Source organism: Ictalurus furcatus, chromosome 6 (genome assembly GCF_023375685.1).
Source record: "Ictalurus furcatus strain D&B chromosome 6, Billie_1.0, whole genome shotgun sequence".
Taxonomy (NCBI): domain Eukaryota; kingdom Metazoa; phylum Chordata; class Actinopteri; order Siluriformes; family Ictaluridae; genus Ictalurus; species Ictalurus furcatus.
The window spans coordinates 22398259-22424688 of record NC_071260.1 but is presented as its reverse complement, the minus strand read 5'-3'; the positions used below and the strand labels follow the sequence as shown (position 1 = coordinate 22424688).

Sequence of the window (26430 nt, the reverse complement as noted above, 5' to 3'; positions counted from 1 at the left end):
CTTAATGAAAGCCAGGCGTTCTCCAGACGAGTCCCTCCTGCACATCAGTGACTTTAATCAGCACAAGCAGGTAATGGTCTGCCCCTCTGTGTGTGTGTGTGTGTGTGTGTCTCTCTCTCTCTCTCTCTCTCTCTCACGGCTTTACACTTTTATCCATCTCACTTTGACATTTCTAGCACTGGATTGCAGATCAGAATCAACATCTAAAATTATAATGAATGAGTACATGAGAAATGATACTGGCAATATTATAATGATGCACAACATGAGTATAAATTGAAGCAGACTGTGTATTCCCCAAGGTTCTTCTGTGTAACTTACCATAACACCATGTTTTATTTATATTACTTTTCAGTTTATTCTTAAGAGTAACTTGGTTTGTGGAATGCAGCCTTGAAAAGGCCAGTGAATGTACATGTGTCTGAGACAAATGTGGGTCAGACATGCAGGCCAACCCTCCTCTGAAAATAACAAAAAAGCCAGTAGACTACCAGACTATCCAGATTTTGATAATGTTTCCTTTATTTTTGTCTTTCTTTTTCTTTTTTTGGAGATCATTTATTTTAATTTTGGCCCAAGTAAGATTTCTTACACAACGCATTTAGTGAAGGATGTTTTGCGGATGAGGGGGAAATTGGAAGACAACCTCAGGCTTGTACATGAGATTGTATGCATTTCTTGGGTAATAATAAAATTTTTGTAATAATTTGGTGCATTTGTTCCAGTCTGTCAAGGCAGGGGGTGGTGGAATTTCATAGTGCAGGGTTAAAGTTATCCATCTTTCTTTTCCACAAAGAGGATGCTGGCTGATGCAGAAGGTGGTGACTAATGGATGAACCCCTGCCTTAGGGTCTCATTGATTTACTCCTACATAGCAGCAGTTTCCTTGCCAGATTAGAGCTGACTCAGAAGGGCAGCAGAGTAGAACCTGGAGATCAGTGGCACAGTCCCATGAGCAATGGAGAGGAAGTCCTTTAGCTTAGCCCTTAAAGACCCTAGGCCAGGGTGTTGTACGCATGTGGAATTTCATCCCCCACTGGGCCATCTACAACTACACTGGAACTGGATCCACAATCCTTGCATTTGTGTGACCAAGCTACAATTTCCCAGTAGGTCTAATAAATATATGGGTTGTGGATCTCCAGCCATGGTAATTCCAGAGCAGACTACTGTGGTAAGGAAAGGATATAAATACCAAGGTTTCATAATGGGTAGGTCGTAGGCCTGCTTGTGCCAGCAGGATTGCCTGCTAGTTTCTAGTTAGCTATCCTTGTAACCTTGGCAATGATATTTTCCCAATTACAAACATGTAGGAATCCAAAAGGATGAGGAAATGCATTTTATTAAGAATTCACTGACCTGTAAACACAGACAAGGACAGTCATACCTGCCTCCCATGTGGCAAGCTATTTGGATATGAAGGTGTTACGAAGGTGGCATTTATATGGCCTATGCTGAGGTGGTGATTGCAAGCATGTGCTAGTACTCAACGGAGTAATGGATCCATTTCGAGCATAACTCTTTTCAATGTACACATATGTTGAGTAATACAGGAAAACTTACGCAAGACAGGGTTGTTGAAAATGGCTAGAATTAGCTAGAAACTCAGTAAATACTGTTGTTAGTTAATATCTTTGTCTGCCTGTGACTGTATTATTCTAATTGTTGAAATACTTCTATAATGTGGATTCTAAAAATATTCTATACTTTGTAATTTTTCCTGTGCCAGAATAAGTACAAATAGACATTATTTGAGTACAGATACCCTTAGTGCGTTATGACGGAGCATTGTAGTTGCAGCAGAGTTGCCCGTTTTAGCAATCTTAGGTCTCATAATTATACAATAATGAACATTGCACAACAATATCATGTATTCACGTATTTTATTAGATCAGTACATTTTTATTTTTGCCAGGAAATTGGAAACTTAAGGGCACAAAGCCATTTAAAATAAACATTATTCAACATATAATCATTTTGAAATTTTTCCAAAGCATTAAATATGTATTTTGGAGCACACAAGAAAATTTAATCTCAAAATGTAATCCCTTATAGAAACAGTCGTTATTTTATTACATTTGTAGTTATATTACGCTATTAACTTTGTAATAAAAGAAAGTTCTTTCTGGCAGTGCTTCCATCATTTCCATTTAATAAAAGTAACATGAATTAGTTAACATACTTGCTCTGTTTTTAAATGTTGTGTACATCGTTTCCCCTCGCAGGCAAAGGACCACCAAGAAGCAAGTAAATCCCTGAAGAAAAGTGCGTCATCCTCCTCACTATCACCTCAATGTAGTCCTAAGCTCAATTCCCCCAATCCCAAGCACTCCAATCTGTTTCTCACCTCCACCCTGCTGAAGAACTCCCCTAATTTTAATGGAGTTGTTCAGAGTACTGAGCAGGATGCACCCCTGGCACTTATTACCAAATCTCGATCTGACAGCTCTAAAACCCCAGATAAGCCTTTACTAGCAGCCACCAGTCCCTGCTTTAACACCCCCATCAACCTGAGCACAGGAGCCAGACAGTCTTATCCTGGACCTCCTGCCTCAGACCAAGCCTCTACACAGCGAGAGTCCTGCAGGGTGAGCGCAGGATCACTGCTCCAGGGAAAAATGTTCAGGGAAATGGAGTCTGACATTCCCAGCAGCAAAGACTCTGATGATTCGGGGGACTGTGAAGATGATGAAGAGGAAGATTTAAGTGACAGTCTGTCAGGTTAGTATAGTTACAATGTGCCACATTAGTGTGAATTTGTGTGTAGAAGTTGTATTGTTTGTAATCTGCTTTTAATATTGATTAGATTTGTCATAATGAAGTCACTTACAGTTCCTTAATTCTCTGTAGGCTCTGGCAGTACCCTGGACACTGACTCTGATAATGATGATGAGGATAGTAAAGATGAAGAAATGGATACTGACACAGAGAGCCACACCGAGAGCATGCCACTTAAACTCACTAAAAGCCCAAACCCTTTGGCAGACCCTTCTACTGGCAAGATCAGCAGCTCCAGTTCACTTAACCTGCAAATCCATGAACCTGCTCAGGTTTTGCAAACTTTGAAAAGATCTTGGGATCCGACCAATCACAGCACCCCAGGCTCATCATGTGTGGTCACACCCCCAGGTGATAAAATACCCTCAAAACAGCCTTCCTTAGAGTCACCATAAAACAGTCTTTTTAGATCTTAACCTGTTTTCATTTACCATTAAAAAAAAATTTGGAAAATACATGAAATTAGATTATGCCAACATAAGAAAAGATATTACTTTGTGAGTTTATGAGCTCTCATTACTGGTGGTTCTCTTCCACTTTAAGCAAAGAGAAGAAGAGTGACCGATGAGCAGGCACTGCGTAGACCTCTCGAACATGGGTAAGAGATCCAGTCACTGTAAAAGAGCTGTAATGCAAGCAAAAGATACACGTAACACATCAAGAGTGTACACACAGTAAAAGAAAGTCGGTGCAATGATCAAAAAGGTGTGTACTTGTTAGAGAAAATGAAAAGCCAAGCTAAAGATATGAAAAATAGGCAGGGTGTAGTCTCGGCCCATGCCCCACATTAGTCAGGCTCAGACTTGCTTGACTAAAGCCATGGCACCTGTCCAGAGGAGAAAAGAAGAAAGCGCCACTGTTTCTGGCTTCTGCCCATCCTCCACCCGTCCATCCGTACTTCCTCCCATGATGGAGTCTGTTGGCACTCAGACACAGTGACCGCAGGTCTCTGGAGTGTTCCAGTGTGTGATTCACAGCTGGCCAAGCCTGCTGCATCTCATTTGAATAACTGGTCTGAGTTGTGCCAGGCTTTTGTAGTGAGTGAATCTGACAACTTCACTAAGACGGTCTATGCAGGTAGAACAAGACAAATTATTGTGATTACTTACAGTGTGTGTGCATGTCAGTAGTGTCATGGGTACAGTTCTGAACCAATTCAATACTTTCTAGGTGGAAAAGAGAGACCCGCATCAGGAATATCTGTGGGCGTGTGCAGGGAGAAGTGGCCTACTACGCTCCCTGTGGCAAAAAACTAAAAAAATGCCCAGATGTTATGAAGGTAAGGATCAGTCCTGCTGGAGAATGATTTGTTTACAGTTTCTGTCCGGGTCCCAATATCTACAGTTCTTCAGCTCACTTTATCTTGTGTAAGAACGTTCCAGTTTTATTTTGCAATAACAGCACATCTTGAAGTGTTTTCATCTTATACCACAGCAGTCTATTATTTACAGTTGATGTGGAATTTCTTGGAGACAAGCTACTTCCTGGTATCACTTATACTATTAGAGCTATAGACGGGCATTCCCTCAATAGCCTCTCTTTTTTTTTTTCTTCTGTCTCTGTCTTAGAGTTAATAAGATACACACCTCTGTCCTGAAGCCTCTCCCATGGCAGAAAACATACTGACTATTACAAAGCACAGATACCAGGGACTCTTTCCATAAATGTTAAATAAACAACTCCTCACAGAAAGCTCCATCATATCACTGATTATATGTTTCACTTTGTTAAATAGCTTTCTTTTTTTCATTTATTAGGCTTGGTTTATGTGGAGCACCTTCCATACAAATCCCTGTGAATGAGCTGTTACTATAGAAATGATAACAGAATGAATGCATGAATATAAACCTGTGATTTAAATTACAACTTGCACTATTGTCAGAGCTGCTGCAATAGAAAATAAATCACCACCTTATGGCCAATCAAATTCAACAGCACTGTGGTATAAACGGTGATAAAGCTACATTTTATTGCTAAACTTACTTTGATAATGTTTTCCTTATGCTGTCTCTCTCTCTCTCTCTCTCTCTCTCGTACATTGGTAGTACTTAGCCAGAAATGGAATAAGTGAGATCACACGTGACCATTTTAGCTTCAGCGCTAAAATAAGGGTTGGCAACTTCTATGAAGCTCGAGAAGGACCAGAGGTGATTTACTGTTCATTTTATATTCATTGGCAGTCATTTCAGTCTTATTTGTTAATGAGGAATATTCGTTGGTCTTACTACATGGGAAATGTTGTGTTATAATTTTGTGTGAACACTTTTTTTTTTTTAAACAATTTTGACAGTTAAAAGTGAATTATGCAACATTTAGAAGTGTGTCTGAAAGAACATAACAGGAAATGCTGCTTTCTGTAATAATATGAAACAATCACTTAGCTGAACAGACCCTTAAAAGGTCAGGTTTTTCCTCCCATATAACAGCCTTTATTAACACTATTATAACAGTATTATTTCCACCTCCTGTGTTAGGATTAGCTACTGGTTCTTACTCACAAACAGTCTGACAATTGCAGAGTTGATGAGATAGATCATGGAAAATGGAGATTAATATACAAAATGGTTTACAGTCCAGAATGCAGGTGGGGAAAAATGAAAGATTCTTTACAAGTTCCATTGTTGGAACATTGGTTTGTTTTTAAATGGTTGCTATGGTGATTTAAACACCTTTTCAAATGTCTGATGGCCTAGTTTTGGGTTAAATTTATTCATGTACTCCATCATTAATTATAGAATGAATTGTTTGGAAAACAGCGTTGTTTCTATGCCGCTGATGAGTGACTTGTGTTTTGTGGGCTGATTATGTCCTGCTGATTTTCAGGGTTTGCAGTGGTGCTTGCTGAAAGAGGACGAGGTTGTTCCCTGTATCTTGGCAATGGAGGCACATAGAGGTCATCCTAAGAGTCTGGAGCTCCAGCGTACTGATGATGCCTTCCGTTCTCACCAAAGGAAAAGAAGACCACTTAGTATGGGTGAGACTGATGTGGCTAATGCTGCATTGATTAAACTACAACGGAAACTGGAGGCGCAGGGTAAGAATACACCTCCTTCAGTTGCTCTTAGGATTGTGAATGGCTTTCTGCTCACTCTAGAGCTTTAACATGATAGAATAAGGCTACTCAATGTGTAAGCTGCAAAGACAGGATATTTTGTATGTAACATATGCGTCTGTATTGTTTTAATATGAGCTGTACAAAATCCTCTGTAAAATAAATATGGATATTGTGCAATTACAGCCATTGGTGAGGTATCATTAAGACACATATTGTAAAGCTTATTAAGCAAAAGCAGCATGCTTCCTGTATTTTTTGCTACTTGTTTGCCTTTTGGACATTATGCTGGGCAAAGTGCAAATGAACATTCACGCTCCACTTCCTGTTTTCTCTGGGTCAGAAACTGCACGGCAGGCTGCTCAGATAAAGATGATGCGAAAGCTGGAAAAAAGGGCTCTTGCACAAGCTGCTAAAGAGGCCAAAAGGCAAAAAGGTAAAGCCATTATTCACTGCACAGCTTGGATGCATTTTGTATTGACAGGTCTGCTAAGCATACATTTTACAAATCTTTGCGTATATACAGTATGTTTGCTTATAAAACCTGTGTGGTGCTGCTTAGTTTTTAGTGATGAGAGAGATTCAGATTATGCGTCATGAGTCAGATGTCACTGCACATGTAACTCATTTCTAGATTTAAATCCAAACCACCTACATTCTTCCAATTTACCCATGTTCATGTTCTGCCATTGTGACTCACTCTCACTATGACAGGGCATGATTTAGCAAGACCTCAAAGTCTAAATAAATTGCCAAATCCAGGGTTAAGAATCATGCAGTATCATTTGAATCTCTCTGATCACTAATAGCTAGGCAGCCCCACAGCTTAATCTGTAGCATAAAAACTAGGTCTAAGCATGTGTTGTGTGATTTCAGCCCTGCTGGTAGCAGAGGAGAAGCGCAAGCAGAAAGAGCAGCTGAAGATTCTAAAACAGCAGGTAGAGGCTTCACTTGTTTTGTTTTTTTCTTCCTCACACTGATGCACACATCCTGCACAACACCTCCTCTCAGAAGAAAACTCCACATTTCCACACTTGTCCTGCACTAGCAACATACAGGATAATTGTGGCAGCTGTTATTAGTGGTACCTCGTTTCTATTCTGAATATGTTTTGGGGGATTCACACACAACAAACAAATGAGATTTTATTTGGTGTGTGTATGTGTGTGCGTATACATTCTGGGATTTATATCAAATTTGGGGATTTATATCAATTTATATCAAAATCTCAATTACCAGGATTTTTTAAAAACAGTTTTCAGACTGTATTAACATAGTAGAGGCATAAATAAAGTTAACATCAGCCACCTGATCTTGTTCTTGTTTTTGCACTAATTTTTTTTTTCCTTGTTCACTCTCCATCTGTCCCTAACAGGAGAAGGTCAGGAGACTTGAACAAGTTCGTGTCGAGAAGGAGCTTCGAGCTCAGCAGATACTTGAGGTAAAAAGATCCACATCTGTAGTGAAGCTGAATTATGACAGATCAGAAATATAATGGCATGTTACAAAAGAGACTAATCATAGAAATGCTTTTTTTTAAGAAAAAAAATGAAAACCTACAAGACGCCTTGTACATAAACAACAACAAAAATAACAAAGATCAAATAAACCTAAAATATTTTTTTCTTTCTTCAAAATACTGTTAAGAAAAAAAGCATACTTCCTGTCACAGATACAAGTCACATTTTTTGTTTATATATATATATATATATATATATATATATATATATATATATATATATATATATATATATATATATATATATATATATATAATTCAAAAAGAACACTCTGAACTGAGTGTAGAAGGAAAAAATTTAATTGAAGACTACAATCAACTGAACAAATTTTATAAAGGTCAACAGGCAAATGCCTTAATAAGAAATAAAGGGTTGGCATTTGTGGAAAAACTTGTCCGTACATCCCCTCATCGTACATTTTATTTTCTCAAGTTTTAAAAAGCAAAAACAAAAAACCATCATGTCCTTAAGCCACTGGGAGATGGATGGATATGTTGCTTTGGAAGTCTGCTAAATAATACTTTTATTAAAAGTTTTAACCTTGTTCTCTTCAGAGTGTTTTATTCTTTTTTTATACATAACAGAAAGCTATACCATTGTTGAAGGATTTTAAAAGAAAATGCTCTTTCACTAGTTTTTGTTTCTTGTTATTGTTCAAAATATCAGTAATCTTTGAATGGTGAAATTAACCCTGGACTTATTCTAGACCAGAACCTGTAAAGTCAGCTGAGTGAAATTGAACAAGCTCAGAATTGTCTACGTTTGGTTGCCCATAGTGTGAAGATCTAGCCACTTGTAAAGCAAGCAGTTACATATTTAAATCTAAATCGAATTATACTTTTTCTGTTATGCATCTCTTTAAATCTCCTGAAGTGTTTTTTCATGTTCAAGTTAATGGAATGAAAGTATGATTAGCTTCTGACCTGGGGTACTTTGTAATATTAATCAGCCAATTCTACAGAAAGTTAGAGTAGAGTTCAGTATCCTCACCCAGACAAAACAGGAAAACTTCAACCACGATGTTCAGATTGCTGTTGAACACAACTAGTAAAATGCCCTTACTCGTTGGGAAACTTTACACTGTATTGTGAAATAAATATCTCTCACCATACATCTGTATATTACATTCTCTGACTTACTAGTATGGCTGCAGCAAACTATTGTTTTACTGACTAAGGTGTTTACTTTGTTTGATAATCAGGTAATCTAGTAATCATCTCTGTTTCAATGCCGGGAAGATATGTTTAAATTACAAATGAGGAATTTGATGCATTTTGCTAATGACACATGAAGCTAAAAAAATGTGAAGATTCAGCTGAAGTATGTTCATCTTTCTCATTGCACTGATTGGCTACATGTAGACAAAATTGCACGAGTTAAATTTGACGGGCCTTTTAAAAACATGAAATTGCTACACTATTATTATATATTTTACTACTTTGGCTGTAAAATTGTGAAAACATCAAGCGGCTTCCAGAAAACATTATGTAATATGAGGATAATGTTAACAAGCAGGAGCCAGATACAAGGTGCTTTCATTTTAACGTTCCTGTATCATTACATTCATATAAACTGGCTATTATATCACCATGCAAATGAGTGTTCTGTGTTTGGTCTAAACACACCTGACTCCTAGTGAGTAACCTATGTAGTGCTGCTGATAGTCTGTTTCTTGTGTTCACTGAAAGGAAAACCTCAATAGTATATTGTATTGTTGGAATGAGACCAAGTGAGTTCATTAGAAATGTAGGTACAATCAAATATTTATGAAAGACAAAAACAAACAAAAAAAAATACAAGAGCCCCAGCTTCTTCAGTAGTATATTCCATTCTACGCAAAAATAAAGACTGCATTTCCACCCATAATACATTTCTTTATGGTTGGTTAAAAAATCCACATCAACAAATTTTCATTATTGACTGTCTGTTTTGTTGATTGTGTTGTAGGTCTACTCCTCAGTAAATAGTATTGAATAATAACATATTGTGTCATGGTTGGTTTGTGGGGTCAGGTATTCGGGGGTACCATCTGTATAACTAGATTTGCTGTAAAATAAACCGCAAACACTGATGCCAGACTAGCACTTACTTTCAGCTATTTAGTTTGATGGATAAAACTCCTTGTTCTGTTTTTCAGGCCAAAAGGAAAAAGAAGGAGGAGGCCATCAATGCAAAAACACTAGAAGCTGAGAAACGAATGAAGGTGACACTCATTCATGACAGATTCTTTGTGCTTGTGTGTGGTGTTCTAATGAACTCAGTTGGCCCATACTTGTGTGGCTTTACATCAGGGGTGTCCAATCTTATCCGGAAAGGGCCGATGTGGGTGCAGGTTTTTATTCCAACCAAGCAGAAGCCACACCTGAGTCTATTGAAAGCCAAGATCAAGTGAATAAACAGATGGAATCAGGTGTGGCTCCTGCTTGGTTAGAATGACAACCTGCACCCACATCGGCCTTTTGCGGATAAGATTGGACACCTCTGCTTTAGATGTATTTCTCAGATATGACAAGCAAACCTGTTCTAAACTAATAACAGCACTGACTCAGGTTCTGTATGTTTGAGTAACTCCTGTCTTTCCATTGTGCTACACTTGGACACACACTTACACATAGACACACAATCTGAAGCTGCCACACTGGGCCAGCCATGTTAACAAGGCATGTTTTTATATATTTAAATTGAAATCAGATTATTCTGTCTTGAGTTTGTCTTTAAACCTCTTGCTCAGACCTCATGGTGGATGGGTGTGTGTGTGTGTGTGTGACTGTTTGTGTGTTGATTGTACGGTCTTTGATCAGGAAAAGGAACTGCGCAGACAACAGGCATTCATTCTGAAGCAACAGGTATGCAGTAACAGGTCTTTCAGCTTTCGTCTGCTATAAAGGGCAACTTAATCAGAAACATTGTTCTGTGTCTCTCCCTTGGATATCTTCCATGTTTCAGTGCTCATTCTTTTAATGTTCTTGTGGTATTTGGGGTACCGCCCACTTTGGGAACTCCTCATGAAGGTGGTTAAATGTCGTTTTTGTCTCTCTCTCTTAATTCTTTGCCAACTCTTTCTGGCAGGAATTGGAGAGGCATAGACTAGAAATGGTATGGGTATGTTTACTTTTGTACATCTCCCACTACGTTGTGACTTATTTGTGATGTGGTTGCCCATTGTAATGCGTAAGCAGGCTGCTGTCATGCCTACATTTCCTTTGCATGGCTCTTGTTACATACTGTACATTTTTCTGGCTGTGCCAGGGAGAGAGAAATAGTGTATATACTCTTGCAGAGTGACCAAGTAGTATTACCAAGAAAATTATTTTCACTGATCTGTAATTCATCCAAACCATTTGTAATCAGTTTGTAGTAAAATAACGTGATACAGCTGTCCAAATGTAATCGGTACCATAAGGACTTGCACTTTTAATTATTACTATTTTAGGTGAATTTTTCCAAAACGTCTGTTTTATTTGTTGTCCACTTACAAGTCAAACAGGTTTAAACTAGCTTTACTCTGGGCTCATAAAATTACACAACACTGACAAGTTTCACATATCCACATAGAGAAATTCTGCTATCGAATCAGTTTAATGTCTGACTTGTTTGAGTGATGTATTTTATTAAACAACTGGGAGGAAGGACACTACTTATTGTGAAGGATTCTCCCACATCTCCCTCCCTTGTTCAGCTGACTGTACTCTAAAGGGCAGCATGTAGAAGCCTTCAGTTTAATGAATAACACTCGTCTGTACCAAAGATGGTTTTGTACGTTTTAGTGGCAGATGTTGAAGATCTAATGAGTACTGACTTTGCATATTTGCTTTATGTATACATCTTCGCAATACTGCCTCCATACACTGCACTGTATGTCTAGCATCTACCTGTTGCCTTATTCTTTTTCATTTGTTACATTTGATTTAGCTTTCTTGTGCTTTTGCTAATCTAAAATGCCTTGTATTCATTTTCATTTATGTTTTGTACTTTATTGCTATTTATTTTTTGCATACATGTATTTATGTCCATGCGTGTGATGGTAAATGGTGTGTTTGTGGTGTTGTAGGAGCGGGAGAGACGAAGGCAGCACACGATGCTGATAAAAGTCATGGAGGCTCGGAAGAGAGCTGAGGTGCGTCAGGAATTACACAGTGATTACCGTGTTTGTTGTGTGAATTCATCCTAAAATAACATACACTTTTTTTTTCAGCAACGTAAGAAATGAAGTAGCGCTTGTCTTTTTTTTGTTTTTTGTTTTTTGTTCAAGTGTTCACGCAGATAACACAATTAACCGTTGTCCTACACCTTTACCTCACAGCTGTCTGCCACTCCGTCTGTCTCTCTGTCTCTCATTTCTAAAGTGTATGAACTGTGAATAAAAGTGTAAATGCATTCCTCGAGTAATTTCCAGTGCAAGTGCCAGGTTGAATAGTAATGAATTCTGGCAACAAACTATTCCCTCTTGTGTACTCTGGCTACAGGAACGAGCACGTCTGAAGCAGGAGAAGAGAGATGAGAAACGCCTAAACAAAGAGCGCAAACTGGAGCTCAGACGGCTGGAGCTAGAGATTGTTAAAGAGCTGAACAAACCCAATGAAGACCTGTGTCTGTCAGATCAGAAGGTATTTGTCCCCTCATCACTCCCCAGTCACCATTTGTCCAAAAATGTACAAAATTTAGAAAATTTTGCTTTTGATTCTTCATTTGCATCCTCTATTACATTACCTGCTATATGTTTAGTACTGTCCGTATGGGTCTGTGGGATTTGGATGACCGCATTGCCATCTAGTGGCTACAGAACATACTACAGCTCAATAGATGACCTTTACATATAAGTTAATTGAATCTGGCAGTATTTGCTAATTTGCTTTTTTGAGGGGAAAGATGCCAGTGCAGAGCAAGCTGTGCATCAGTAGAAAGCTGCACATATTGTGGGTGACTTTTGAGCATGTGGGTGTACCTGATAAAAATAAATCCTCACCTTCTTTTCACCCAATCATCTCCTGTAGGCTCTGCCTGAGCTGTCGCGGTTACCAGGTCTTCTGTTACCAGACAGCTGTTTTGGGGACTGCCTGATGGTGATGCAGTTCCTGCGCTGCTTTGGGAAGGTGCTGCATTTGGACCGCAGCACTAAGCTGCCCACCCTTCACATGCTGCAGGCAGGACTCCTCAATCTGAGCCCCAGTGTAGTTCAGCTGCAGGATCTGCTCATTGGCCTGCTCTCTTCTGCAGTGTGTGATCCAGGCTTTCCAGCAGGATCAATGGTGAGGAACACACACAAACCTTCACTCATAAATGTGATTCAGATCAAATGGTGCCCCCACAACCATTGCCCCACACCAACAGTGGCAAAAGAACTGATGTTATGTGTAATCATACTGGAGCCATCACATTATATAATGGAAGCATTGAAGTAGAGATCTTTTAGGCTTGTGGAACAGAATAGTGAAAACCCTTTAGTACAATGTGTAATTGGCAATATTCCAGGGCTTAAGTGCATGGGAGGTGGAGAAGGAGGTGGTTTATTGTACCTACTGCAGTAAGACAGGGCACCTAGTGAGCAGTGCCAGTGGAAAGAAAGCAGCAGGGGCATTAAGAGTCCACGAGTATATATGGAAGTAAGCCCTGTGAAACTAAGGGCAATGTCAATTATACAGGTCTCCAAGCCATACATGATTAAATTGGGCACATCAGAGGTCAGGCTATGAGCCATATTTCTTCAGCAACATAATGACAAATCATGTTCTATACCATCAGGAAACTGGATATTCAACCATAGACTGGATATGTCTGGTGATTATTTGGGGGGTGTTGGGAAATTGTTCAACTATCTCTATGGTACATATATAATCTTACAATGCTGTAAGGGGTTGTTTTGTTTTGTTTAACATTGTTGTGTATTTATTTTCTATGACATTTTTGGTTTCCATCAGTTTGATCTTTATTTTGCCATATCATTTATATCTTAGCTATGCATCATAAGACACTATTGACACTATCAACATGAACCCTGACAAAAACCATTTGGGATCTTTCTGGAAATACTGAAGAACTCTTACCCAACATTCTAAGCTTTCATAAACAGCTTTGAAAAAGTATTTTATCTGTTGTCACTTTATTCCGTATAATTTAATTGCTTTTATTCTTTTATGTATGTTGTATGGTAGGCTAAAACAGCTCTTGGTGAGCATGTTTCCAGTGTGGAGATAAACCAGGAGAACATGTCAGAGATTTTGCAGATCTACATGGCCACTCACTGCAGTCAGACGGAGCTCTCACCGTTGGTAGAGAGTTTAAAGACCAAAGGCTTTCAAGCCCACACCCCCTCTCAGAAAGCCGCCATGATGGCTTTCTTGGTCAACGAGCTGGCCAGCAGCAGGAGTGTGGTTGCGTAAGCGCTTTAACATATCTCTCACTCACGCACTCACACACACACCAAGAAAAGAAAAAAAGGTTATTAACCTAATTACTGTGATTTGTACTTTTTTTTTTTTTTTTTTTTTTTTTTTTTTTTTTCTTTTTTCTTTTTTCTTTTCTTCTTCTGGTCGGCAGGGAAATCGACAAAAGTATTGACCATATGACAAACTTACGGAGAGAAAAATGTGTCATTGAGAGTAGCCTTCGCAAGTAAGTATTACACTGGAGTAGTTTAGTTTTGATTCATTGAAGATATGATTTCAGTGTAAAATGACTGTCAGCTCACATGTAAGTCATTAGGATAAAATTGTGTGTGTAGACTGAGAAGCATCTATGCTAAGCGGACTGGGAAGCGTGATAGCAGTGTAGGAGGCGAAGAGAGTCTGGCTTTGGGAACACCTAACACTGGTCACAGACGCAAGAGAAAGGTTGGAGGCATTGAGGAAGATGACGATGAGGATGATGACAGTAATGACCAAGGAGAGGAGGATGAGGATGAAGAGGAAGATGGAGGGAAGAAACGCAAGAAAAATGATACATGTGAGGAAGAGGTATGTAGGAACATATTAGGCAAGTGGCTATGAAAACAAATGGAGAGTCAAAAACTCTCATCCTTCACCAAAACAACGGTTTCCTCATAAATATTTATGTAATCATTGGCTTGGTAAATATTAGACTTATATCTGTTTCATATGAATAGCTGTTTGCTTTTTTCAGGATGATGAGGATCAAACAGCCAGTGTGGAGGAGCTAGAGAAACAGATAGAGAAATTAACCAAGGTAAACGCATTTATAAACAAATAGGTGGTGTTATTATTATTATTATTATTATTATTATTATTATTATTATAGTGGGATTCATTTGAGGTGATGGTAAAAGATGCACTACATAATTTTAATGGCAACTCTTGTCCTTTGTAGCAACAGCTTCTTATCCGCCGTAAGCTGTTCGAGTCCTCACACTCCCTGCAATCAATGATGTTAGGGCAGGATCGCTATAAGAGGCGCTACTGGGCCCTTCCTCAGTGCGGAGGGGTGTTTGTTGAGAGTACAGTGAGTAGAGAGGGTAAGAATAACTTTTATTCTGAATGTCACTTCATCTAAAACACACACTGACAATTAAAATACATATATTTTATTCAGCAGTATAGCATTAATATTACTAATATTACTTGCTAGTATAGCACTAACTATTGCGGATCTTTATGTATGAGGTGATATGATGACTGGGGTTTTGTCTTTGTTTGTTTTTTCAGATTCACAAGGGGTTCAGCAAGAGTCAGAGAGGTTACAGAGTGCTCAAGGGATTTCAGTGAAAGAGGAACCCACAGAGGTACCTGCTAAGAAACCTTATGACAGCCCACAGGCAAAGCTTGAAAATTCCTGTCTGGATCTACACCAGGAGAATGGCTCGTTCAATCTGTTCCTGCAGAAGCCAAGTTCTTTTTCCAAGCTGAGCAAAATGCTAGAGGTCGCAAAGAAGTCCGGCAGTGATCCTCAAGGTGCCATTTCCACTGTTCCCCACTTATATACAAACACTTCAACAATGTTACCCAACAGCGCCTCTACTAAATTAAACCAGGAAATTAAATCTGAAGTCAGCACTCTTTTACTAAGCCCTGTCCTCGCTGTCAACCGGCAACATCATCTACATAGTGACCAACTCTATAGGACTCTGGCAGAGAAACGTGCTCACTGGTTCAGCCTGCTGCCACGTTCACCATGTGATGAGTTCTCTTTGACAACCAGTTCTACAAATCCATCATCCTGCAGTGCCAAAGCCACATCACCTGCCACAAGTAACAGCATGACCCAGTCCACCTCCGCTTTCTCCTCCGGCAACAGCCAGAACATCACCTCTTCTGTCAGCCCTTCTGCTACTGCACCAGTCAGTAACTTTTTAATAGAAGGACTTCAGGTATGTGTGCTGTTTTACCCTGCATTCACACAAGCAAATGACAGTTACAGCAACAAAAGAAAAAGGAGAGAGAATGAGAATTAAGAGATTTTCTCAATTCATTATGTATGTATGTACAGATACATACATAAAAAATTTTGAATATCGTGGAAAAGTCAATTTTTTTCCTGTAATTTAATTCAGAACATGGTACTTTCATATATTCTAGATTCATTACACACAAAGTTAAATATTTCAAGGTTGTTTTTTTTTGTTTTAAGCTTGATTATGGCTTATAGCTCATGGGAATCAAAAATCCAGTATCTTTAAATATTAGAATTTATAATACAGAAATGTTGACCTTCTGAAAAGTATGTTAATTTATGCACTCAATACTTGGTCGGAGCACGAATTACTGCATCAGTGCAGCGTGGCATGGAGGCAGTCAGCTTGTGGCACTGCTGAGGTGTGTTGGAAGCCCAGGTTGCTTTGATAGCGGCCTTCAGCTCGTCTGTATTGTTGGGTCTGGTGTCTCTCATGGGTTCTCTATGGGGTTCAGGTCAGGCAAGTTGGCTGGCCAATCAAGCACAGAAACACCATGGACAGAAAACCAGTTACTAGTAGTTTTGGCACTGTGGGCAGGTGCCGAGTCCTGCTGGAAAAGAAAATCAACATCTCCATAAAGCTTGTCAGCAGATGGAAGCATGAAGTGCTTTAAAATCTCCTGGTAGATGCTGCATTGACTCTCGACTTGAGAAAACACAGTGGACCAACACCAGCAGGTGACATAACACCCCAACTCATCACTGACTGTGGAAACTTCACACTGGACTTCAAGAAACTTGGATTCTGTGCCTCTCCACTCTTCAGACTCTGAGACCTTGATTTCCAAATGAAATGCACATTTTACTTTCATCTTCCCCATGATTGTGGTGGTGTCTACTGAACCAGACTGAGAGATTAAAGGCTCAGGAAACCTTTGCAGGTGTTTTGATTTAATTAGCTGATTAGAGCTCTTCTCAGGTCGAAATTTCTGTATTATAAATTCTTTATTCTAATATGTTGATATACTGGATTTTTGATTTCCATGAGCTGTAAGCCGTGAAAAACAAAAAAAAGCTTGAAATGTTTCACTTTGTGTAACAAATCTAGAATATATGAAAGTTCCACTTTTTGAATTAAATTACATAAAAACATTAATTATTTTTTTGAGATGTGTATGAATGAATGAATGATGCAGCTTATTTGTGTTTTGTTTTGGTTTCCTAAAATGTGACTTCATGGAGTTGTTGGGTTGGGAATCCGTGAACTGCCTTTTAAAAGTGTATTACTTTTTATTTGCAGATGAAGCACATGATGGGCCTGCCATTTCCTCTCTGGCAACCTGAAGTAATAAGTCCAAATATGACCTTCAAGGGCATGTCCATATGTTCCACACTAGGGGACCCCCTCCTGACCCCCATTGTGGACACCAGTAAGAGTGAGTCCCCAGTACCATCGGGTGAGAAAGCCCCTGTTCTAGAAATGGCCAAAAGCCAGGACCTCCCCTCCCCACAGCTTATTCCAAAAGGTAGGGCAGCACCACTCTCAACTGCCTTATATTTCTGTGATAGTTACAGATTTTGCTTCTGTGGTTTGAATGCTAGCTTATATGTACCATATGTGTATGTTGTAGAGATGCACACTGGGTGGTGGAAGGTGTCTAGCTCTGAGGAGTTAAGCCGTATAGTGAGTGCCTGTCACCCTCGTGGGATCAGAGAGAGAGTTCTACAGAAACAAATACAGAAACACATGGAGTACCTCACTCAAGTCTGTGCCAAGAACAAAGATGGTAGACCCTACACCTCACTGATCATTAAAGCTGTGCACTGTAATGTTTAAAAGAGTTTCTAGACCTCTAATAATATTTTTCATAATTTCAAAAACACCTAAAACTGTCATTTGCTACAGTACCATGCAGTGGATTTGGCTAGTTTGATTATTCTGTTTCAGTTTCTTCCAAATTGCTCCTTTAACTAATCTGGTAACTAAACAATTTATAGCTGATATGATCATTTAGTTTCCATCTCCATGAAGCAGCTTGTGTAAAAAAAAATAAATAAATAATAATAATAATAAATCAATTAAAAAAACCTCACTTATTTTGGGCGATTTGTAGACTAACCACAGTGTTTCATCTCTGTATGTGTATAGCTGCTGTGATTGATGTACGTGAGCTGGAGCAGAGCCAGGTGTGTGTGGAGACTGTGCAGAGATGGTGTGTTGAGGAGCATGCCATGGATATAGACATTGCTGTGCTGCAACAGGTGGAAGAGCTGGAGCGCAGAGTCACCTCCGCCAGCCTCCAGGTCAAAGTAAGTGTCTTTTTGCTTCTTCTACCAGTTCCTCATATAGACATTTTGGTGCAAAAGTACATTTTCCAATCTTTTCTGTTGATCAGGGCTGGAAGCCGACAGAGCCACAGTCGGAGAGGGAAGACCTGCTCTATTACGAGCACAAGGCTGTGGGCAAGAATGAAAGCACAGACATTGTGCGACACACAAATAACCCACTGGACATAGCAGTGGCGCACCTGTTCGAGCTGGAGCGGAACATTGAGAGAAGGTACCTGAGGAGTCCCTTAAGCACCACCATCCCGATCACTCTGGATAACCGGGGTATGGTTAGCATACTGTCTCCCGCAACAACAGCTAGTGCCGAGTGTGATGGGTAGGTCATCCCTGAGATCCTGTCGCTAAAGCGGCGGTCACACTAGGCTTTAATCATGCATATTTTTCAGACGCTGCGGCGAGCATGGGTGGGAACAGGATATGACATCATCAAACTTCAGGGCACTGAAGTTTTCATTTGTAATTACATTTCACAGCAGTAAAATGTCAGTCAATATTTGAAGCAATTAAAAAATTATTTTATGTTTCCATGTGTTAAATATACCATCTGTTCCCGTTTTCAACAACACAAACCTGGCAGACTCTCTAAGTTGTTTTTATAATCTTTCAAAGCTGTGTTGTACAGGATAGCTCGATACCGATAAAATTAGCACTTCCATTTTTTTTATTTACTTATTTTTACTAAAAAGGTCATTCAGTGACGTCGAGGTCATCTAGTGGTCACACGTCTTCACGTGATACGATTATGCAGGTCAGAGTTCACCAAATTTGAACTTTCCTCACACAGCGTAGTATGAAAATTCTACGCATGAGCTTGGATTTCAGGTCTACCGTTTTCATATGTGTTTGAATGGAAGTCAATGGAGCACAAAAGCCTAGTGTGACTGCCGCTTTATGCTGGCTGGTCTTCCTTCTTCCACCTGCCACCTGTCACCTTCTCTCATCTCTTTTCTCTGAGTATATGGCTTGCAGTTGCACTGTGAATGACTTGTGCATTATATTTGCTTGCATCACATGTGAATAATGTAAACTTGGTTGATAACACCCATCAACAGCTTTGCCATATACAAACTCATTGCCATATACAAACTCATTCGTGCACTAGATTTCTGACAGGGAAATAACATTTTCGAACATTTTAACAAGAAGAAGCTATTCAGAGCAGGATATACTCGCTGGAATTAATAAAAGGTTGTGTGGTTCATGGCATCCTGCGTTCAGAAGAGCACCACACAAATACGATGATTGATGTTAGTATTATCTAACATAATGTTTTTCTGGGTTAAAAGTGAATGTGAGTACATTATAACACAAACCCTTTGCTGTAAGAATACATGGTTCTTGGCCAAAATGAGTGATTAAAATGTCCAGGTATTTGGCTAGGCTTTCAAGACTTACCTGTGATATTCACTTTTCCAGTTACATTATCATGACATTATAATGATACAGTAGTTAGAAAATGTTGCACCTATATGTCTTTGGTGGCATTTTAGCTAGTAAGTCAGTGTGTCATGTTTGGCAAAATATAAAGGAACTCTCATCCCTTAAACAGAACTGAAACTAAATAGAAGGTACGGGTAGTGATGATCTGTCCAAGATCACTAAATAACACTACTACTAAATAACACTATACAATCAGTAATTCACATATATATATATATATTTATATATATATATATATATATATATATATATATAAAATATTTATATATATATATATATATATATAAAATATTTATATATAATATTTATATATATATATAATATTTATATATAATATTTATATATATATATAATATTTATTAATTACATACACACATACTGGCATAGTTCATCGGTGGTTTGTGCTGTTTTCTGTCTTGTGGTTACCTCAGCTCTGTTGTGCACTTTTGTACATGTAATGTGTTGCTGGCCCAAAAGGACCAGGTGTACCTAAAAATACTGTTTTGCCTAAGTAAATGCACACACCGTTTCCTTTTGTGAACACTGTTTCCTTTTCTCATACAGAGTTGGAGAAGACTTGGCCCCAGGGATGAAGCTGTGGAGGAAAGCACTCCGTGAAGTGCGTAGCAGTGCCCAGCTTTCACTCTGCCTACAGCAGTTACAGCGCTCTATTGCATGGGAGAGATCCATCATGAAAGTGGTGAAGAAGATACATATACACTGGAACAGTCCACAGTAGTATTAATTTATTCCAGTTGGCAATTATTCCTATCTAAAGAATAGATAAGAGCAATTATGGCAGTCATAATGAGGATTTATGAAAGGCAGGAGGAGCTTTGCTTTGTTCCCCTGATAATGCTAAGTGTCAGTGCTGTGTTGTGTTGCTGTCAGTACTGCCAGTTATGCCAGAAGGGGGACAATGAAGAGCTGCTGCTGTTGTGTGATGGCTGTGATAAAGGATGCCACACTTACTGTCATAATCCCCAAATCACTACTATCCCTGAGGGAGATTGGTTCTGCCCTGCCTGCATAGCCAAGGTTAGGGAAACTGTCCTTTGAGTTAAAATAACAGCAACAACAACAACAAATGTACAAAAAAAAAAATCTAACATTTTGACCTCATCGTTAATGTGATGCATGACAGGATGTTCAGTTTACACAGAGTTACACAAAATGTTCACTGCTTGTGACCTGAACCACAAACTTAATGTTTTCAGCAATGTGTTCTTCTTTCCAAAAGACATCTGTGCACCTTATGTTTTTTTTTTCTTCTCCATTTTAATATAATTGTCTCTCTTCCCACATCACACTTTCTCTGCAGGCAAGTGACTTGCCTCAGAAGAGTAAGAAGCAGGCCAGTCGGAACAGTGGAGGGGGCGAAAAACTGTCTGGAGGCAAACGCAGCAAGAAAGCCTGTGTGACAGGAGAGGACTCGGAGAACGATACAGCCAGCACCAGTGCCAGCAGCACACCCAAGAAAGGAGGAAAGGAAACAAGAAAGAGAAAAATGGAGGACAACCTTTGCACAAACAACACTAAGCAGGAGAGCGCAACACAAGTTACAAATTATAAAATAATCCAAGACAACAGTAAAGACCTAGAGCTCTGCAGGTATCAGACACTTCACACAAAGTGTACACACATGGGTAGTATACAGTGGTGCTTGAAAGTTTGTGAAACCTTTAGAATTTTCTATATTTCTGCACAAATATGACCTAAAACAGATTCAGAGATTCAGTTTGTGAACAGATGTCCTGACATTTTCCTTTATAAGTCACTGGTATACTTCAGAAGTCATTGTTCCATCAACTATAGCAAGTTGTCCTGACCTAGATGCAGCAAAACAGGCCCAAACAATGATACTACCACCACCATGTTGTACAGATGGGATAAGGTTCTTATGCTGGAATGGAGTGTTTTCCTTTCTCCAAACATAACGCTTCTCATATAAACCAAAAATTACATTTGTCCACAAGTTATCTTTAGCAAATGCAGACAGGCAGCAATGTTGTTGTTTTTGGTTTTTTTGGGGGTTTTTTTGCTTTTGTTTTTTAACACCAGTTACTTTCTCCTTGCAACCCTGCCATGCACACCATTGTTGTTCAGTGTTCTCCTGATGGTGGACTCATAAACATTAACAGTAGCCAATGTGAGACAGGTCTGTAGTTGCTTAGAAGTAACCCTGGGTTCCTTTGTGACCTCACAGACTATTACACATCTTGCTCTTGGAGTGATCTTTGTTGGTCAGCCACTCCTGGGGAGGGTAACAATGGTCTTGAATTTCCTCCATTTGTACACAGTCTGTCTGACTGTGGATTGGTGGAGTCCAAACTCTTTAGAGATGGTTTTCAATCTTTTTCAGCCTGATGCACTTCATGATTCACTTCCACAAACATATGTTGTGAAGATCAGACTTTGATAGATCCCTGTTCTTTAAATAAAACACTCACATCTGATCATTATCCCATTGATTGAAAACACCTGACTCTCATTTCACCTTCAAATTAAACTGCTAATCCTAGTGGGTCACATACTTTTGCCACTCACAGATATGTAATATTGGGAACATTTTCCTTAGTAAATAAATGACCAAGTCTAATATAATATTTTTGTCTCATTTGCTTAGTTGGGTTCTCGTTGTCTACTTTCTGGATTTGTCTGGTGATGTTTTAGATCATATTTATGCAGAAATATAGAAAATTCACAAACTTTCAAGCACCACTGTATCAGCTACTGTTTATATATGCTGATCAGGTTTTTGTTTATATACAGCACTTGGGTCAACAGACATTATTTTAAATGTGCTGTATAAATATAATTTACTTACGTTATATAATTGAACATTTCTTGGTTGGATTTTTATTTGGTAGTCTAAAAGTTCGTGTGTGCATTATTATTGTGCAGATTGCTTTTGGCAGAGCTGCAAACTCATCAGGATGCTTGGCCGTTTATGACACCTGTCAATCCTAAATCAGTCCCTGGATACCGCAAAGTCATCAAGAAACCCATGGATTTCTCCACCATTCGGGAGAAACTTTCCAACAGCCAGTATGTATCTCTGCACAAACAACAGCTTTACTAAACGTGAAAAGTAATACACGTGTGTGGTGGCCTGGGAGAAACCTTCAAATCATGAGATTTGTGTGTGTATATATAGGTCTGAGAACTACAGGTTTTTCGGGACTGAAATGTTCTAGCATTTTAAAATCTGGTTACCTCCACATGTGAAAAGAGAGAAAATTTGCCAGTATCTGATTGCCAATAGAATTGTTTATGCTTATGTCCATTTCACTATGGTCATAGCTATCCAAAAAAAAAAGCCTGATCAAATAATGACATGCAGTCTGTCCATACTTAGCTAGCAAGATTTTAGACATATTTAGCTTGTTTTTAAACTGGCTCTTTAACCAATACGATCATTGCAGGACATTTCCTCATCATTTTGGTGAGGTATATTTATGGTTTCTTAATGCTGAGGCGTCAGGGTAGATAGAAAACCCCTATTTTAGACAAACAGATTTTTGCGCTTTTTTTTTTTTGGCTGTTTGATAGATTTCAGGAACTGCGAAATCAAGCGGGTTTTCTCAGACCACCACTCGTATCTTTTGAAGGATCTATTGTCTTCAGCAGTTATAATTCACTTACTGGTAGTTTTGTCTTGCTTTTTCCTAAAATGCGGTTTGTAGGGAAGCAGATGCTATGCCCTGTGCCTATTCTTGGAAGTTCTAAAAATGATCTATTTTAATTTTCAGATACCTGAATCTGGAGACATTTATCATTGATGTTAACTTGGTTTTTGAGAACTGTGAAAAGTTCAATGAGGATGATTCTGACATTGGACGTGCAGGACACAGTATGAGGAGGTTTTTTCAGCGAAGATGGACTGAGCTCTTGAAACAAATAAACTAAAACTGGCTGAAAATCTTCTGAAACCTTTAACTGACTACTGAAAACTGCTGCTTTACATTTGTGATCAAGCAAGTCTTCATCTTCAAATTTATGATTTACCCACTCACTTCACTGGTTTTCATCATAAGCCAAAAGTACAAGCATTTCAGCAAGTCCTCATGCTGATATGATGTGGCATGATCACATTAATCCAGTGTTTCAGATAATATAGGGTGTCTCTTCAAGTGCAATACAAATTCTGTTTCTTTACAGAACTTTTATTAATTATAGCTGGGACTGACGAGAGCTTTCCACTCTGTAAAAATATAGTTGATGTTTTTCTCTTTTTTTTTTTTTTTTATTTTTGTTTTTTAATATAAGCTTTACTATTATAGTGAATGTATTGTATTTATTTTTTTTTATTATTTATAATTCATTTGGTATTCTTTTTCTATGAAAAGGAAGAAGATTTTAAAAATGCATTAAAGCATTTTTACTGAAATATATCTATTAAAAAATGTTTACACCGTTAGGTGCTTTTAATTGTACCAGGAAACACATCACAGTATTGCTGTAAAACTGAATTAGCAAAAAATGTTTTGACCATTGAAGAACAGAGACCATTAGAGGTGTGTGTGTGTGTGTGTGTGTGTGTGTGTGTGTGTGTGTGTGTGTGTGTCTACATGTCTAACAATATGTATGTGTGCAATTTTGCAAACATGTTCTTTGCCATTTTTTTCTGTTGTCTTTTAAGTAGCATACATTTAAAATCTTAAGTTGATGAAGAAAATAAGAAAAAAAAAGATCATAGTTCATACTGGGACTAAATCGAAATGCCAGAATACACAAAAGTATGAATGATCTACAGGACAGAGTTGAAAATTAGCATAGTGTTGAGGTATAGTGTTGAGCTGTGGGGTGTAAATTCTGGTTCAAGCATAGGGTTGATGTTTAGGAGCATGGCGCATACAGTGAAAGTGTAACATTAAGGCATATCATGACATTAAAGTGTAGACATGAGGGTTGAAACATAGTAACAAATTTTAGTTCAAGTATGAGTTTTATATTTAGTTCAAGTTAGTGCATAATGTTGATACATGAGATGTAGTACTTTTAATAATAAGCATTCCAACAAAGTACCTTTATAGACATCCAGATATAGATCTAGGAGCTCCAGGTACAGTGACAACAGTAGCATGGAAGGACTTCCTGAGAACCTTGAAACAGCAGGAAGAAGTATATGTTAATAGGGGTCTTGATAAGAACGTAGTACGGTTCATGGCAGCAGTTTTTGGAATGTGCAAGTCCGTAGAGAATCCAGGTGATGATATCCACTGCAGCAGCAATGTGAAACATAAGCTTAGGTTTGCATGGGTATCTAACTGAGGATGGGTCAATTAAAACCGCAGATAATTCTGAGATGAATGAGCAAGAACAAAAGCTGATTAATGTATGCATGGTCTTGATGCTCTAGTGTTGCCACTGTGCAAGTGGAGACTCTGCCCACCATAGGGATGACAGCATAAATAAAAGGTAGCACCAGGACACAGCAAAAGTACCACAAATGCAAGGACTCCTTGAGACATCAGCATCCCGAGAGGGCACCGTCAACAAATCTGATGATTATATGAGAGCGGTAGGGCAACAGCACCAACATCAAGTTTATGGCAAAGCTCTACGTCTAATAAATCCTAGATTTGCATCTTCATGTGGAACTAAGCCTAGAATTAAAGAATGAGGGTGTCTCCAAATCCAAAGCATACTAGAAAGGCTATTTTATTGCTGGGGAACTTCTTATTAAATGAAAACACTAATAAAGGCTGCATTCTGGACTAACTGGATGTGCACCAAGTGGAACATCCAGGATTACAATAGCCCAACCAAAAGTAATGAAGGCATGAACTAGTTTTTTCTGCATCCTGTAATGATGACATGTTCCTGTCTTGTTCCCAGGATAGCTGTTGGATCCACTGTGTCTAAGGTGACAGTAGTTACAGAAGATAAATGGATTAATTGATTACATTCCTTCATCTTCAGTAGGCACTTTATCATGGTCCGTGTCACAGTGGAACCGGATGATCCAGAGCCTAGGCCTGTAACATTAGGTTCAAGGTGGGAATACACCCTGGATTTTATGCCATTGCACCATGCACACACTTACACTTAGGGAAACATTAGTCAGGTCCTTCCAGTATGTTTTTGGGAGATGGAAGGAAACCTGAGAACCTAGAAGAAACCCACACAGACATGAGAACATGTGAAACTCCACACAGACAGTAACTGGGATTGACATGGGGGAACCTGGACTGTATAATTGGATGAATGAATGTTTTAAATTTATATATAGTCACTGCTATAGACTGTTGGCATCAGTGTTTCAGTGGCTGTCTGGCTCTTGGCTTTTCTATTTTTTATTGTACTGAATAAAAATTTATCATTGTTTTTACTGTCTTCTACTCAAATGGAGTAGTATGTTGTGAGGCAAACCTGCTCTGACTTGATAAAAAGACAGATCCAGACATCCGACTCCAGTGAACTCCTTGGACCAGTTCTATGGCCTAGACTGTATATTCTTCTTCACTATTTTAGTATTGTTTTAGTATTGGGTATTGTTGACTACCTCATATACTGTATATTACATATTACATCTAGACTGTTACTGTTTAATACAAATTCTGAAATAGTTTTACTGTTTAAATGTAATAAAAATGCAACTTTAATTAAAAAAACAATTGCCACCAATTAAGGAAAAGCATAAGCCAGTAATTTCAATACAGATTTTAAGTATTTATTTGTAACTTTGCCAACACAGTATCTCAGTGTGAATATTTAACTACTGATTAATTGTTAATCAGTTGGGGAAAAAGATGAGCCCAGAAAAGAATTGTGGTGAGAAATACTTTCATTTAAACATAGAGTAAAATTAGTGAGTGCATTACAAAACAGCTGTATGGGGGATACAGAGTAAACGCTTTGCTAAAAATGGCCGTAAGTGGATACCAACTTGCGAGTCTTCCAACAAGAGAACTATAACATGGAAGGGTTATTTATTTATTTATT

The 26430-nt window shown here is 38.6% G+C and overlaps 1 protein-coding gene and 1 long non-coding RNA gene across 8 annotated transcripts; one reads left to right on the top strand and one right to left on the bottom strand.

Annotated features, from left to right (window-relative positions):
* Positions 1-875: 875 nt before the first annotated feature.
* On the bottom strand, positions 876-5047 carry LOC128608933 (uncharacterized). 2 transcript variants are annotated; one of them, XR_008386140.1, is made up of 5 exons: positions 4762-5047; positions 3605-3847; positions 3273-3403; positions 2831-3157; positions 876-2677 (listed from the first exon to the last, which is right to left on the bottom strand). It is a non-coding gene; the product is annotated as an uncharacterized LOC128608933 (long non-coding RNA). The 2 variants fall into 2 exon arrangements; XR_008386139.1 differs by lacking the exon at positions 4762-5047 and having other exon boundaries at positions 3605-4329.
* On the top strand, positions 2585-26102 carry LOC128608932 (bromodomain adjacent to zinc finger domain protein 2B). 6 transcript variants are annotated; one of them, XM_053627152.1, is made up of 30 exons: positions 2585-2721; positions 2851-3129; positions 3322-3376; positions 3949-4057; positions 4824-4925; positions 5602-5812; positions 6174-6266; positions 6707-6768; positions 7206-7271; positions 9488-9553; positions 10152-10196; positions 10420-10446; positions 11402-11467; positions 11817-11957; positions 12345-12599; positions 13503-13726; positions 13888-13962; positions 14072-14303; positions 14470-14532; positions 14674-14818; positions 15009-15640; positions 16994-17219; positions 17325-17480; positions 17843-18003; positions 18090-18358; positions 20047-20182; positions 20374-20520; positions 20804-21093; positions 22387-22530; positions 23235-26102. In XM_053627152.1, the coding sequence occupies exons 1-30, from the start codon at positions 2619-2621 to the stop codon at positions 23389-23391; spliced, it is 4737 nt and encodes a 1578-aa protein (XP_053483127.1). In that variant the 5' UTR covers positions 2585-2618; the 3' UTR covers positions 23392-26102. The 6 variants fall into 6 exon arrangements, with proteins under 6 accessions (XP_053483127.1, XP_053483129.1, XP_053483128.1 ...); XM_053627154.1 differs by having other exon boundaries at positions 15009-15670; positions 18090-18253; XM_053627153.1 differs by lacking the exon at positions 4824-4925 and having other exon boundaries at positions 15009-15670.
* Positions 26103-26430: the final 328 nt, after the last annotated feature.